Source organism: Aplidium turbinatum, chromosome 1 (genome assembly GCF_918807975.1).
Source record: "Aplidium turbinatum chromosome 1, kaAplTurb1.1, whole genome shotgun sequence".
Classification (NCBI taxonomy): Eukaryota; Metazoa; Chordata; class Ascidiacea; order Aplousobranchia; family Polyclinidae; genus Aplidium; species Aplidium turbinatum.
Window position 1 is genome coordinate 33,237,985 of NC_137472.1, and position 16,414 is coordinate 33,254,398.

Below are 16,414 nucleotides of genomic sequence, written 5' to 3' on the forward strand. Positions count from 1 at the left end.
CTACTTTTGTAAATTGGTAGCGCGTGCTACTTTGGCCCAAGTAGCGGGTAGCGCGCTACTTTAAAAGTAGCGGGTGCCCACCTCTGCCCATCATCGGATTCAGAAATTGAAGAAGAGCCCCAAGTAGATTGAAGACTCAACGTAGATTGAATGTCTTGCCTAGATAAACTGTTGTTACTGTTATTACCATTGTATATTTCCATGTTATTGCCCCTATTCATTATTGTCGTTTTAAGGTGGTTTTCTCTGGGTTGGCCTCGTGCTTCCCACGACAATCTTGTTTTTATCAGTAAACGGGACTGACCAGTGCGATCTCGTGCGGACCAGTGCAAATGGTGAGCCACTGGTCCGGTTGGCCAGTGCAAAAAAAAGTTAAGGTCGAACCCTGAATATGCTTACGCATGCTGTATATGTTAGCTTAGCTTTGTACCGTGGTATTCTGCAATATATATATACGTCAAGTTGTGCACATATAAAGACGCAGAAGCTATTCTTACGATATTTTGTGAATACACCCTGTAAGTAGGGGTAGGCTGTACATATGGCTAAAAAAGTTATCATTCTGGATCATTTTGGTGACACCCCTATTTTGAAGTATCTTGTCTCCTGAGCATTTTAAGCCATAATTTAATAAATTTGGAAAAAAACTGAGGCAGTGCCGGCAAAAACGGTGTCCGGAATGCATAAAATCGAAAATGACACTTTTAACGTTAATAATGCATTTAATACAGTATATAATGTCGCCATAAGCCAGCAATTGGCTTTACTGTTTACAGTGGTGACATTCAAGATGGTCATTGTTTACAGCAGTGGTTCTCAGAGGGGCGGAATCAGCCCCTGGAGGGGGGGGGGGGGGCGTTTTGATTTTGCAGGGGGGTATGATTACCTCGGCTTAAGGGTAAACGATTTAGTCAAAGAGCTCGTATCTTCGTGGTAGCATTTCCTACCTCATACCTGGTGGAAAAGGGATTCAGCTGTGTTGTTCTGCTACATACCAAACAGGGAAACCCACTTGACATATCCATAAGAGGTGATCTTCGAATGTTTCTCACTGGCTTTACACCGGATGTGAAGAAATTGGCACTTTGTCACCGAGCCCAGGATTCATACTGACTACCAGTAGGCCTATAGGGCTCGCAAATATATATTTGCTTTTTATCAAATATACTTACTACTTACTAGTCTCAAAAACCCTTACAGCCTGTTTCACCCTAAAAGGGTGAAAACAGAAATATGATTGTATTTGAATAAGGACCTTCTGATGATCCCCTTTTAGGGTAAAACAGGCTGCAAGGGTTTTAGAGACTGGTAACTAGCCTATATTTCATGTAATTATATTTTGTGGAAATATGTGGCAAGAGAGTGATGAGAAATTCAATGCAATGCAAGGAATGTGGAAAGTGGGTACATGCAAGATGTGCTAATGTCAAGAGAGCCGCAACAAGATTGGCGAAGTGTTTTGTTTGTGGGAAATGCAGTAAAGGAAGGAATGAAGTGGAAGGCCATGATGATGAGTTCTGCCATGGCATCGAAACAGTGACAGACTTCTGTTATCTGGGTGATCGGATAAATGGAAGTGGTGGATGTGAAGCAGCGGTGACAACAAGGGCAAGATTGGGCTGGGCAAAGTTCAGGGAATGTGGGGAAATGTTGTATGGCAGAAAATTTTCACTAAGGATGAAAGGAAAAGTATATCGGAGCTGTGTGCGGCCTGCAATGCTCTATGGTAGCGAGACATGGGTATTGAGAGAGAGTGAACTGGCAATCCTGAGAAGAACGGAAAGGTCAATGGTGAGAGCAATGTGTGGGGTGAAAACGAGAAGGGAAAAAAGAACTGAAGAATTGTTGGATATGCTAGAGATGAGAGAGACCACAGACCAAGTGGCAAGGGCAAATGGAGTAAGATGGTATGGACATGTGATAAGGAGGGAGGAAGGAACTTTTCTTAGAAAGGCACTAGATCTAAAGGTGGATGGGAAGAGGAAACGCGGTCGTCCAAGAAGAACGTGGAAACAACAAGTGAAGGATGAGTTTAAAAAAGTCGGACTGAAGGAGGAAGATGCAAGGGGCAGAGTGAAATGGAGAAAAGGGATTAAGACAATTGCTGTGCGGAAACAATCGGCCACCCCCACTAGTGAGGAACAAACCGACGATGGATTATGATGATAATGATGAATTATATTGTTCTGCTTGGCTTTTGCTTTGCATTGAGCACTTTTTGTAGTATTAATAGTATATTGTTTTATATTCGCTTTCGTAATTAACCGTTTTTGTTGGGGGTAGTAAAATTTTGCCAGTTCATAAAGGGGGCGTTGGGCCAAAAAAGGTTGAGAAACACTGGTTTACAGTCTTGCAAACTCGAAGAGAGTATTAGAGCCGCACTTTCGCCGGCACACACGTAATTACTCCGCCAGATTCCAACTAGACTTATGCAAAAGTGATAATTTTTACTTAAATAAACAAATATAGACTCTCGCCAACATCTTCGTTCCTGGATCGTTGTAGATCAGCATCTCCCAGTTCTTGATTAATTATCGTTGTCATATGTAAAATGCAATGCAATCAATATGTCTTCTTCTAATGGAATTTCTAGAAGGTCACTCACAGAGTCACACTGTTTAGTTAGAATCAAGGTCAGGTTCAGTTTCGCCTTGTTCTTCCGTGTTAATCGGATTTACTTTGAACAAATTTGGCCCAGTCACTCATCCAGTCACTCGGATTCCTGTGGCAGTAAATATTTTGTTGGAGCAGCTTGCTGATCTTTTGGTCAATGATCGACATGGAGAATATTAGCATTGCTGAATATTGAATGGAGAATATTGAATAATAGCCAAGGCAGTGTGCAGGTCCGGTAATATTTGTACAAGCTCTGTTTGAGTGGTGTTTTCAACCATATTTAAAATTGAAAGTGTGAAACGGTAAGAAAACCATGCAAGCACTTTCAATCTCAACACAACAAAGTCACTCTGCAAATATATATATGCGGAAAGCTTGCACCAATTGATTATTCGACTTTGTGCTTTCGAGCAATGACTTATATTTCGGAATGTGATACAAGATCATTGCTGCTGTGCATCCAAGCATCGGTTCCCAAATCTCCTCTCCTTGAATTGGCTATGCTTCTTCGATTTTCCAGATTCAACAACCTTGTCAAACAATTCGAATTGTGATGACTTATGACCATCATTCACTGCCAGTTTAGATAGAGCTTCCAAAGTAGCAAATACAACACTCTTGCTGGAGGGGAGAAATGATTTTAATGCGGGTATGTGAGCAATAAAATCTTCCGCATGTGGAGTTTTTGCTCGTATTCCAACATTACATTTAAATTACCACGATCGAAGACTTTGCAAATTGCAAGTATGACTGACGCAAAGGAAATGCAAAGGTATATGGTTTGACCCTAGCGTAGCTGCAATGGATTCCTCGATGCCAAGATTTTTGCTGACATAATCTGTCTTTATTGAAGTACCGTAACTTTTTCCCATAGATCAATTGGTGAAACATTTCTATTGCTTGCCAAACACAATCGATGTAACTGCTCCACAATTAATCTTGTGATATTTTCTCTGGTTTCCACTGCAAAAGATAGAGGTCTTAATCGAAATGGTTTACCACCACTGAACTTCATTATTATGGATGTCCGTTCTCCTGTAATTCTTCTTCCTGTGGTACTATCATAATGTATTGTTATTGTTTCTTCGTCATGCGCATCCAACATTGCAAGGGCACAATTTTTCTTGCTTTGAATCGCTTGTAAATGTTTTATACCATCAATGACTCGTAGAGAAGGCAACACATGCTTGTAGGATTCATAGTCCATTGATAGACGAGATGTTTTTGACATAGTTCCATCTGTTGGAGGCACATATCCTGGAACATCATCGACCTTGAGGTAATATGTATGGTTGTAAAAAGTCATTGAGATGGTTTTGAAAGCTTGCCATGATTGCTTAAATGTGATGCCCGCTTTGCTACATGTGGTTGCAAGTACCAATTTAATATCTGAAGTGAAATTGCAAAATTTGCGTATGGGTGTGTACTTTTCTCAAGACTGCATTTGGCTTTTTGGCCTGAAATCTGGGATTTTTCATAGTGTGCAATCCGAAACATTGTTTTTGCCGGCACTGCCTGGAAAATAACTCAAATGACCCAGTTGAGGTCTTAAAACAATCAGCTGAGCATACTGAATAACTTGAAGGTGTCACCAATTGACTTTGAGATACCCCATATGTATAGCCTACCCCTACTGTAAGGCTATTTGCACACGTCCACTCGGACATGTTGTATTTTTTTCTTTCAGTTTCTGTTTAAAACAAACAAGAGAATAACAACAGTAAAAAATTGTGTACGGTATGTAACTTAATTTCTAAATTCATCAACAGTTTTTTTTCAACTGAGTCGGTGGCTTGTGCATTGTTGAAAACGGTCTCAAACTTATATCAGGCCGTTTCAAATGGCCTCCGAAACAATGCACATGCATTTTCTCACTTTGATTAGCAACACCCTAGTACTGTCAGTCCACTTCCTTTGTTTTTATTCGCTACTGACTTTAAAGTTTGACTCATTATTAGAACTTGTACAAATGCTAGAATGGCTAAAAAATTTCAATTTAAAAATTAGTCTCAAATTACATTACAATACCGACTTTGCAAATTTTTTGATTATTATATACATCTCATGTTGTGCATCTTTATGTTTTAGGGTGAAACAGGCTGTCAAGGGTTCAGAGAGTAATAACTATATTTGATTTATGTTTATATATATGTAATATAGTAGCGTTTATTATAGTGAAAATGCAATATGTTACAATGTTTGCAATGTATGTTACAAAATTAAAGTTCTGATGGAGTTTATTTTTCTTGACCTTGTGTTACAAAACACAAATGCTGGTTAAATTTTTCGCAGATAGCAAAATCTATCTTTTTTGTGTTACCAGGTCTGCTCTGCGCACATTGAATCAATGTACAAAGGATGAATTTTTCTAGCAGGGAAATAAATTATTATCAAACAAAATTGCTTAGCCTAGTGTGTTAGATACAGTACCGTACGGTACTGAATAAAGTAAACAAGCTTTAAACTCTGTCCAGTGTCCAATTGTCCATTCAATTAAAATGGCAGGAAAATCACATTCCCGATATAAGAATAAGTACAGCAAGTGACTCCAAGGCCATGAGTGTTGTAGCATGATAATCTTGTTTTATTTAAAATACCACAGCTTAACTGCCAATATAACAATATATAATATTAGAGATGTACCGATACCAATATTTTGGCCGATACCGATCCCGATACCGATATCACTTTTTTAGGCCGATACCGATACTGATACCGATATTTTGGCCGATACTTTGGTGTTACAAAAAGAAGCAATTTTGGTATTTGCAAGGAATTATATCAAATGCTAAGTTTTACCGTATTTGCGTAAAACTATTAAAAAAAGCTTTCAATTGGCATAATTTATTAAAGATTCAAGAATCCAATCTCAACCGCATTGTTGTGTCATAATAGTAGGTTTTTGTAATGAAAGGCCATCGTAATTGAGGACTGGGGTATAAGGGAAGAAACATTACATCATAATTGGGGTTTCTTGAAAATTAATAAAGTGTTTGCGCAAACTCTCCAAATAGGCTATCATAATTGATAAGATGTAAAATGTAAACCAAGTGATTTGTGTAGTCGTACAAAAATTATTCGACAAGTAATGTGCAACCTAAGGGCGCTTGTCGTTTGGGTGAAAAGCTTTTGCCAGGCCAAGACCACCCAGGCAGCAAAAATGTACAACTCTGCATCGCCCCCACGTTGCCAAACGTCCAAAAAACCCATGCAACCCGGCCGACCCCAGTAAGCCGGCACCACCAGTCCACGATCTAACTTCCACCCCTCGCCGCAACAAACCCATCAAGCCCAAACAATGTCATGGCAGAATAAGCAGGCTCAAAATGAAAGCAATGGGACCACGAATCCCCACCAAACCAATCAAAATGGTCCCACTGCGCCTAAGACGACAACCCCACCGCAAAGAAAGGAGCGCTCCCCCTGACCACCAGCACAAGGCCGAGCACTCACCAGCACAGCGACTTGCCAATCACAACGGTGCAGCTTCCACACCAGCCACTTCAATTCTTGTCGATGTCAATTCTTGCTACAAAACGGCTGCTGAGAAACATATAGTTGATTGGATAGTGTAAATGGCTAGCGTGGAAGCCACACTGTTGTGGCCAGCAAACCGCAACAGCTCGCTGCACCAGTGAGTGCTCAGCCCCGCGCCGACAGCCCAGGCGCAACAAGACCATTTATTGATCAGCCCAGCGAGGACCCGCAGTCCCACCGCCCCCACCCCGAGCCCACCCACTCCGCCATGACATTGCCCAAGCCCGGCGAGTCCACCACAACGAAAGGTGGAAACCAAATCACAAACTGACAGAACCAGCCCACCAAAAACAACCAAGCCACATGGCTCCCTCAAACGCCCAGCAACGCAAAAACGATGCAAAATTATACATTTCTGCAACCTGGGTAGTATTGGCCTGGTTTTATCCTCTGCTGAGAGTAAAAAAGAAACACAAATGATAAATATTGAAGAAATTGAGTCTCCTTCACAACTTAAGAATCGAACAACGCAAAACTGCTGAAACAAAACGTTTTGTTTGAGTGAAAGAATCACTGTAAGCAAACAATGCCAAAAGGTGCGCGCATGAAGTCATGGGAGTGTGAGGTATCAAAAATTTGAACAGGTTGTTATTTTTCTACATCAATGTGACGTTAGTTACTACTTTAAAAAATCTATATCTTTGCTTCTGCAGAAAATCCGCAGCAAACGCCTTTTTTTACATGTTTAGTATCGGCCACAGTATCGGCCAAATTTTGCCGATACCGATGCCGATACCGATACTCAAAAACTGGCCGATATCACCGATACCGATGCCGATACCGATATATCGGTACATCTCTATATAATATAGATTATTAACTGCATATTAACATAACTGCAGACAGTGCATATAGGCGGGTCAATATAAGGTTTGACCTCAAAAAAATTTATACAAAAGGTTTTTTTGTTCTAAGTGTATGATTAGGTTGTACTATACCCCAGAAAAAAAAGTCTACAAAAATCTGACCCCGGGAAAGTGGTCAATTTACATAATTTGAAAATGGTGACCCCCCAAATTTTTCAATGTACACAACAAATTTTTTAGTTCAATTAACACACTATAAATGTATTAAACACATATATATAAACAATTAAACATGGTATCTATGCACCAAATGAACATATCAGAAACCGTCTGTGATGTCATGAAAGACATAGGCATCGATTTTTTAACATTTAAGAAAAAATCTGAGGGGGCAAGATGATAAAAAGTGTGAAATATGTACCCAAATTTGAACAGTTCCATAAAATTACACTGTCAAAGCTACAAAAAAGAACAGAAAAGCAGGGTGGCTGCCCCCTCAAACAATTTCTACTGGGGGCGCGCCCCCCTGCCTCCCGGGAATCGACGCCTATGATGGAAGAGTATATGCACTAAACGTCAGAGAATGTCAGAGATGAAGTACCATTTTTCAAGTTATGATTGTTACATACTAGTAGTCGTCACAATTATCATCGGTACTGTCTGTGTCGTCTTGATCCAATGGAAGGACATTGTTTGGGTTTTCACAGGACACAAGTTGGCATTCTCCACAAGCAGAGGTACACGGAAATCCGTACCTCCTACATGTACATCGCCGAGTTGTGCAAGCGGTCGTGCAATTACAATGCACAATCTTTAACAGATTGTCCGGTACAGGGTTTTTCAGAGTCATTACTGGTGCGAAATGTTTGTCCTTAATCTTCCAACCCCAGCCAGTAGGGTCCAAATTGCTTTCTAGTCCTAACCATATCATTATTTGATAGTAAGCACGCAGGAAATGGAATATTGTAGAAGATGCAGTTGGTGGGAGTCGAGCTGGCGCAACGAAGGATGACACTGAAACTACTTTCTTTTTCAACACAGAATGTCGCAAAGATGCCAGCGAATCGCTTTGCTTTCCAGCATAGAGTAGAACCATTGACTGTTTGCCATACTCTTCAATTGCATCTACCTTCTGGCCAGGTTTTGTAAATGCAAGTGCCAAGGATTCTAGCTCTTTGTCGCCTTTGGTGGCTTTCTGAAAGAGTGTTCTCTTTCCTATTCCGAAGATTCGTGAGGTGGTATCGCATCCTGTAAACGCATGGATGAAGAGTAACTGAGAACATAGCTGTTGTCCGAGACATTCCTTTAGGGTATTAATATTGTACACCCTCTGATCTTTTGACCTCTTGTCCGAACGAAAATACATTGTCTTCTTCCGACTGTCCATATGATAGAAGAGAAGGATCAAGAGATCTGTGTCTTCTCCAACCAGGGTTGTAGTGTGGTATTCAGAAGCTGCAATAGCTGCCTGAACAATATCATAGTCGGCATCTCCTTCAGCATTTATAACTGTGGGGCCTTTCTCTCGCGGTTTGTTGCTTATCATACTGATCAGCCCATGCTTATTGCAGCCCTGTGACAGGAACTCCTCCTTGTTTCCAGTGAAGACTGTTGCTGGAGTGAAGCTCACTTTTGGATGATTTTTCTGCTGACGGCGTTGGTGGGTGCAGTCCTTTACTGATGGTTGATCACGATAACCTTCGAAAACGACTGTCGACATCCCGTAATTGCGTAGGGTAAAGTCGACCATGACCACCTGGAGATGCGGCCTGATTTGACACATTTTTCAGATTTTGATTACAGCTACTGCTAGTGTTTGACTGACATTTTTTAAGATGTTTTTACTTTTTGCGGTTTCCTAATGTTATAAAACTTTTTGTGGCCTTGGGGAAGCAGTAGCAAATAAGAAAAAGTAAGTTGAAAAACGCAAAATCAGACTGTTATTGAAAAATTAACAGTCTGACTAAAATCTCAACATCAAATTTTCTTTGTTTTTCAACATGTGAGGATGTTAAAACTTATTGTGTCATCTGGGGAAAAGAGTAAAGAAAGCGTAAAAATCTAATTTTTAGAAAAATTTATTTAAACGTTCGCCCAAAGTTAGAAAAACCTGAAAATTTCTGCAAAATGTGACAAATCAGGCCATATCTTTAGGTGGCCATGAGTCGACATAGCCATCCGCAATGGAACCGTATGTGCTTCCCTTCGTCCATTGTACGCGATGCATGAGGAAACCACCATCAAGGACATACTTCTCGGTCTGTGGTACTTCGTTGGTAACAGCCTCATCAGATAGGCTGCTTGCGCACTCATCGATTGCTTTAGCAAGCTGTGTTTTCTCTGGCTTCCTCATAATATTGCTTGTCTCAAACAGGGCAGGTGGGAATGGGCTCAGTTCGTATTCTAGAACCTCCTTTAGAGAAAAGTCACCTGCATTCGATATGACCAAAAGTCTCTGAAAAAGTAGGGCGGGATCGATGGATCTATCTTGGGAAACTTTGATGCAACATGAATCACGTAAAGTTTTCACTTTGTCCTTTCGTTTACTTGCATATGTAAAAACTGGCTGACCCTCCATTTTTTCTAAGATTTTCCTCCCGTCTGTTCGATAGTCATCATCATTTACGCCATCTTTCGCAATCACTCCAGTAATGATGTTCCTCAGCGTTGGATCCGCACAAAATGGACTGAATGATTGGAGCTTTTCTTTGATTTTCGCGAGGTCGGCCTGATCTCTCTTCATCCTTGCCCCACTCATTTCCTTATGCTGTGCACTCGTAAATACACGCTTGTTGAAGTCCTCCATCGCATGATTGTACTCTGAACAAGCTGGTGAGAATAACACCCACAAGGCTTGCTGCTCCTCACTCATTCCACTACCCCTTGTCAAGCCACCGGTTGTCTTTAGCGATCTCATCAATGTCTGTTCAATTACAAGGTCCGAACCAAGGCCAGCCCAGACTTTGTCGGTTCGCCTGATGACATGTAATCCATCCTGAAATTTCTTGAAGACAACAGGGTCCTTCATTTTGAGGTTTGGCATGTTTTGCAAGTACAAGTATGCTGATTTCAAGTAGTTGTGGTGCCCTGCAGCAGCAAATATTGGTAAGCACTCGGCCACAGCACTAAGATGTCTATCCCAGGAACCAATTCGATCTGCCATCAGCAGCATTCGTGTACATTTGACCATGTTCATGTAAGAAATTCAAAGCTTACTTGTCCTGGATTTATGAGACAGGCCAAGTTTCTTCCTGTCAAGTGCTTGCTGAAGTTGACAGAGACTTCGGAGACAAATGCTAAAGTGCTTGCTAAAGTTTAGCATTTGTCTCCGAAGTAGCTACTGTTTCCATTGTGGTCTTTCCTTCTATGAACAAGGTGTACGTGTCCTCACACGACTTCACTGCACCATCTAACTCGGTATCACTATCCATCATTTCAGAGACTAGCATCCCATTCAAGCATTTTTCTATCAAGGGGTAGCCCCGCAAAGCTCTCTGCACAGCTTTGCCACCCATCATATGCTTTACTGCATTGTCCCCATAAACAGTTTCGAGAATGTCCATCAGACCTGACCCTTGTGGACAATGCCAACTTGTGTCCTGTGAAAACCCAAACAATGTCCTTCCATTGGATCAAGACGACACAGACAGTACCGATGATAATTGTGACGACTACTAGTATGTAACAATCATAACTTGAAAAATGGTACTTCATCTCTGACATTCTCTGACGTTTAATGCATATACTCTTCCATCATAAGCGTCGATTCCCGGGAGGCAGGGGGGCGCGCCCCCAGTAGAAATTGTTTGAGGGGGCAGCCACCCTGCTTTTTTGTTCTTTTTTGTAGCTTTGACAGTGTAATTTTATGGAACTGTTCAAATTTGGGTACATATTTCACACTTTTTATCATCTTGCCCCCTCAGATTTTTTCTTAAATGTTAAAAAATCGACGCCTATGTCTTCCATGACATCATAATGACATCACAGACGGTTTCTGATATGTTCATTTGGTGCATAGATACCATGTTTATATGTGTTTAATACATTTATAGTGTGTTAATTGAACTAAAAAAATTTTTGTGTACATTGAAAAACTTGGGGGGTCACCATTTTCAAATTATGTAAATTGACCACTTTCCCGGGGTCAGATTTTTGTAGACTTTTTTTTCTGGGTTATAGTACAACCTAATCATACACTTAGAACAAAAAAACCTTTTGTACATATAAATTTTTTTGGGGTTGCCCCCATATTTTTCATAATTGACCCGCCTAATACCATTTCGACTTTCCGGTCTCCTCAGTGCAGTAGGTACACTGGTATGCCCATGGAGGTATATACCTCCATGTGACATTTTCCTATTTGTGGTACGGTACGTAAGCACCGAAAATAGTACTACTGTACTGCCAACCTTGCCAAAGTGCTCAAACTGCAAGCAGTGAGCTTTGCGCAATGCATAGCAAGGTGCCTCCAGTAAAGTGCTCAATCGGCATAAGCCAAGAGCGTTATATATATATTCATTTTGCTGCTGTGTCTTGTGTAATATATTTTTTCTCTCGCAGTTTTCTAATATCTTCATAATCGGAATTTTATGTATTATATATATGTCGAGAAGTGACCAAAAAAGCAAAATCGCTTGCGAGGTTGGTAAGTTTACCTCCCATTGCTGAGCACTACCATTTCTTGATTTTGTTTGTTTTATTTCTAGACCATGATATCGTAAATAGTGCAATTTATCTTTTGCATCATCTGTTGCATTGTTATGTCAAGTGCTCGTATATTAAGAGCATGCTTTGGTCATGCAGTGAGAAGTAGAAATGTGTGCACCAAGCCAGCATTCTATGGTGAGTAGGCTATGCTTTTAGTATCATTTTGTAAATGAGAACAAAAGTTTGATTGATGCTATTTTTGTAACAGGTTCTTACACAACTCATTGAGCTGCTTAAATTATAAAAAGTTTGCTTATATATTGACAGAAAATGTAATATTTTTGTGTAAGATATATGTATGAACAAAGAATTTTTGATGTCAATAGTTGAAAAAGATTGTTAATTCTTTATGAAAACTTTTCCTGTCATTCTTTCTTGCAACTTAGTTTATCCACCAAACCCTTCAAAAACCCATGCTCTAAAAACTGCTACTTTCAATGTTTTTATTTTTATTGAAGATTTATTATTACAAGGTGTATGGTAAATAACATCACAGTCCAAAAGAAAAAGAACACTGCCGATATTTTAAGAATTTAATTCCAAGTATGTTTGTTAGGTACATGCAAGCGTGTATTTCAAGACATTTCAATTGTGGCCAAGCTCATTTTAAAATAGATGATTCAACTTAACTTTTTATGTTATGCAGCACCAGTGTCAATACAAATGCCTGCATTGTCACCTACAATGGAGGAAGGTACTATTATTAAATGGCTTCTAGAAGAAGGTGAGCATAAACGTTATTGTTCAGTTTGGAAACATTATTCAATATTATATAATTGTTTTATGATTATATACATTTGAAAGTTCTATTAGAATTACACAGATTTCGTAAACATTGAGTGACGGGTGACGAAAAATTGCAATATTATCTTTGGTTCCATTGTTATGAAGTTAATAAATCTTTCAATCCACATTTTCTAATTTGTATAATATGAGTACAAATTGGTTGGTTCCCGTGCACCGTGACGTTTGTTAATGGTTAGGAGACCCTGTGGAAGTTGGTGATGCTATGTGTGAGGTGGAGACGGATAAAGCTGTTGTTACTATGGAATCGAACGAGGATGGAACTCTAGCGAAAATATTGGTTTGTTTTTGTAACAAACGTATTTGAGTTGATTGAAAAATTTGTTTGCCTATATCTTGTCGTTTTTTATATTTTTTTACCAGATAAATCCTCATCAACTAGTCACCAGTCATACAAAGCTTGGTATGGTTGAAGTGTTTATAAAACTATTCCTTCGACATTCTTTCAGGTTGGAGTTAAGAATCAACAGCTTTTTGTGGTGTCCAACCCCTTGCACTGACAGTTAGAACTCTGTTGCTTAACATTCTTCATTAACAGCAATAAGCAAGATGTCAATTTGCTAGGTTCTTGGTTTGAAGTGCGTTTACTGTTATATTCTAACATGATATTCCATTTCTTGAAACTCTACAAAACTATTCTGAAACGTATTTTTACCATAATCCAGTTTGGCGTAAATTTGCATTGAAACAACCTTTAGTAGTGAACACTCAAGACTCCATTAAAAAATGCAAGCAGTTTAACTCTTCAAAATAAATTTGTATTCATCTGTAGGTGCCAGGAGGGACCGCTAATGTGAAGATCAATGTCCCTATCGCGATCTTGGCTGAGGAAGGAGAGGACATCAAGGAAGCAGCTGCTATGGACGTGACAAGTTCCTCCTCCTTCACACAAACATCACCCACGCCACCTCCTGAGAGTGGCACTAAAATAGTCCCTGACGTGATACCAAGTTCTAAAACAAGGTAGAAAATTCTTACCGATACCATGAGGTTTGTTTGCAATGCAATCATTCTGTCAATGAATTGGTTGTGCTGTTAGTTTGGTTGAATTTTAACGCCAATCAGCATTGAAGTTGCAGGAGGCTGTTAGTTGAAGTGTGTGCTTAATTTTTAGCCTTCAGCTGTCACCTGCTGTGCGACAAAACCTTCAACACTACGACATTGAATCCAGCAAAGTGACAGGGACCGGACCGAAAGGTTTAATTTTGAAAGGGTGAGTGATAGTTTTTTTGCTTATGCGTCGTAAGTGCCGTAGTACGTACAGCAGAACATAGTTTACCTTGAAAGTCATCAGTAGTGTCATTTTATGATCATTTATCTTAACATCAATTGATCGAAAGCTTTAATTATATTTGTTGAAGTTTTTCTGATTTAGATTGAGTTTTGTACGCTACTTGTAATCAAGAGTTTTTTGTTCTGCAGAGATGTATTGAAATATATTGCAACAAATAACATTAAAGCGAAGAATTACGTGGGAGAAGCTCGTTTGCCATCTCCGGCCACTACAAAGCCGAAACCTTCTACCACTGTCAAACAAACAATTTCGGTATGTATCGAACGATAAAACCTTACAAGTTTGACTGCACTTTGAAAGGTCGTGTATTAGCTTGAGGACATTATGGGATGCTATTGCTAGGCGTACCAACCGATTACACGGATGCACGGCATTCCATGATCTATGTCAGTACTATTGTCTTCATGTCTTCCAGGAGGATAACTTTGTTGACTTGGAATTGAGCAATGTCAGAAAAATCATTGCCAAGCGCCTTACGGAATCAAAGCAGCAAATCCCGCATGCTTATTCCTCGGTTGACTGCGCCATCACCAAAATACTGACTTTGAGAAAGGAATTGCTTCGAGGTGAGATGAGAAACAAGTGAATAGTTTAGTAATATTTCAATCATTTGCAACTGTGTATACCTCTTTTGTTGACAACGCATATTTGATTTCGACATTTATTTCTTTATGATGCGCAGTGGCATCGTGTGCAACATTAAAAGTCGTATTTAAAGCACCAAAATGATCTGTTTTTGTTTTTCACATCATGTATTCTACATTGTTAAAAGTTAAATTCGCTTTCAAAAATAACGGATAGAATTGCTATCATAGATATGGCTTACATGTGTCGGAGATTGGATTCGATAAGAAAAATCGTGATTATCTTTGAGTTGACTTGCATTGCTAGATAAAAATCAAATAGTTTCAAATACTGCATGAGAAGCCAAAGCGTGTTTAAACTTATGACTGGTGATAATCGACTCCATAATATTGTGCGTGAAAGTGTCGTAAAGCCACCGATGTATTGATTTCGCAGAAGGCATCAAATTTTCTGTCAACGACTTCATCATCAAAGCCGCTGCTCATACTCTGCGGCAAGTCCCTGAAGTCAACAGCCAGCTGGTAGATGGCGCCATAGAGCACATGCCTACCATCGACGTATCGGTAGCTGTCGCCACAGATGGGGGGTTGATCACTCCAATCATAAAAGTACGTTGAACGTTTAGTGCCCTGTTTCAGAATGGACATTAATTTGCCAAGTCAGCATCAATAAAGAATACTGAAAATCCGTCTCAATAGAGTTGAACTTTAAGTTGTGATGACTGGAAAATAATATTGGTTTTACTTTTTTTGTCGAAGGGGCTTTTGATACTCTGTTCGTTGTCCAGGGGGGGGGGGGCGCTTTTAAAGAAAAGTTTGGGAAACACTGCTTTAATCATAAAAGTAGTGTTTGGCCATGTTGTTAGATTTTACAATTTATTGTTCTTTAACATGTTGTCATTCACACCAGAATGCATCCAGCAAAGGCCTGTCTGAGATTGGGGCTGAAATACGTGAGCTGGCTGGAAGAGCAAGGGAAGGAAAATTACGACCCCAAGAATTTCAAGGGGGCACCTTTACGTATGTTGTTGCTGTTTGTATTACCATCATATCAAGAATGTATAGAGCGAAGATTCAAAGCATTGTGAAATGTTCGAACAAAGATTAAGAAAACTGTTGTTTAAATTTTAATAAGGAAGTGATATTACTTGATTGTAGCTAGAATAGGTTTTTCATTGCGAATTACCAAAGGATAAAAAGTTGTGCTCAGTGTGGACGTTTAATGTTTCTGCATGGCAAGTCTATAGTTTAATTGTTTTCTTTTATTTATTCTTAATTCGTTTAATAATTGTTCAACTAGGATTCAATTGACTGCCAAAAGCAGCGGTTGAGGACTGTGCCATGAATGAGTGGTACGATACTTATAAGCCCAGCCTCATGGGCAAAACACGTGTCTATCGCTGTCTTGCTACACTCGAAATACAACCTAAAGTTAGTTTGACCGAAACATTCCAATAAGTTACAATTTTCGGTCTTCAGGATTTCCAACTTGGGAATGTTTGGTATACGAGAATTCACTGCCGTGATCAACCCACCCCAAGCATGCATCATGGCCGTTGGCGGAACCAGGTTGACTTCCTCCCCGCGCCTAGTAGACTTTGATGACGACGCCGACGTGAATAAAGATAAACCTGACGTACAAAGCGTCATGACGGTGACGTTAAGCAGTGACGCACGTGTCGTAGACGATGAACTTGCCACTAAGTTTCTTCAAACATTTAAGCGAAACATTGAAAATCCTTTGATTTTGGGTTTGCTGTGACACTTAACTACACGAAGAAAAAGCACATTTTTACCTTGCATAATCAGCTAAACCCACGTCGTAGCCTACTCATCGCAGCCAGACAGATATGTGTGACAAGGCTATAGCATAGCGTTGTCTGACATCACTTAGGTTCCAATGCGCTGCAACTTTACCGACTATCAGTTTAATAGTATATTTAATATTTATGCGTTTTCGTAAATACAAAATACTGTAGCGGTCACGCTTCAGATGATACCAATCTTGTCAAATACGCGATGTCACTGATGGCATCGACGGAATGCTTGAAACATGGCTCGCATGT

At 39.8% G+C, this 16,414-nt stretch overlaps 1 protein-coding gene across 1 annotated transcript; it reads left to right on the forward strand.

Moving 5' to 3' along the window:
• The first annotated feature begins 11,645 nt into the window (after positions 1-11,645).
• On the forward strand, positions 11,646-16,347 carry LOC145775436 (pyruvate dehydrogenase protein X component, mitochondrial-like). The gene is made up of 10 exons (XM_082586735.1): positions 11,646-11,801; positions 12,313-12,390; positions 12,650-12,750; positions 13,243-13,433; positions 13,585-13,683; positions 13,893-14,016; positions 14,180-14,330; positions 14,785-14,957; positions 15,259-15,368; positions 15,828-16,347. The coding sequence occupies exons 1-10, from the start codon at positions 11,720-11,722 to the stop codon at positions 16,108-16,110; spliced, it is 1,392 nt and encodes a 463-aa protein (XP_082442861.1). The 5' UTR covers positions 11,646-11,719; the 3' UTR covers positions 16,111-16,347.
• The last annotated feature ends 67 nt before the right edge of the window (positions 16,348-16,414 follow it).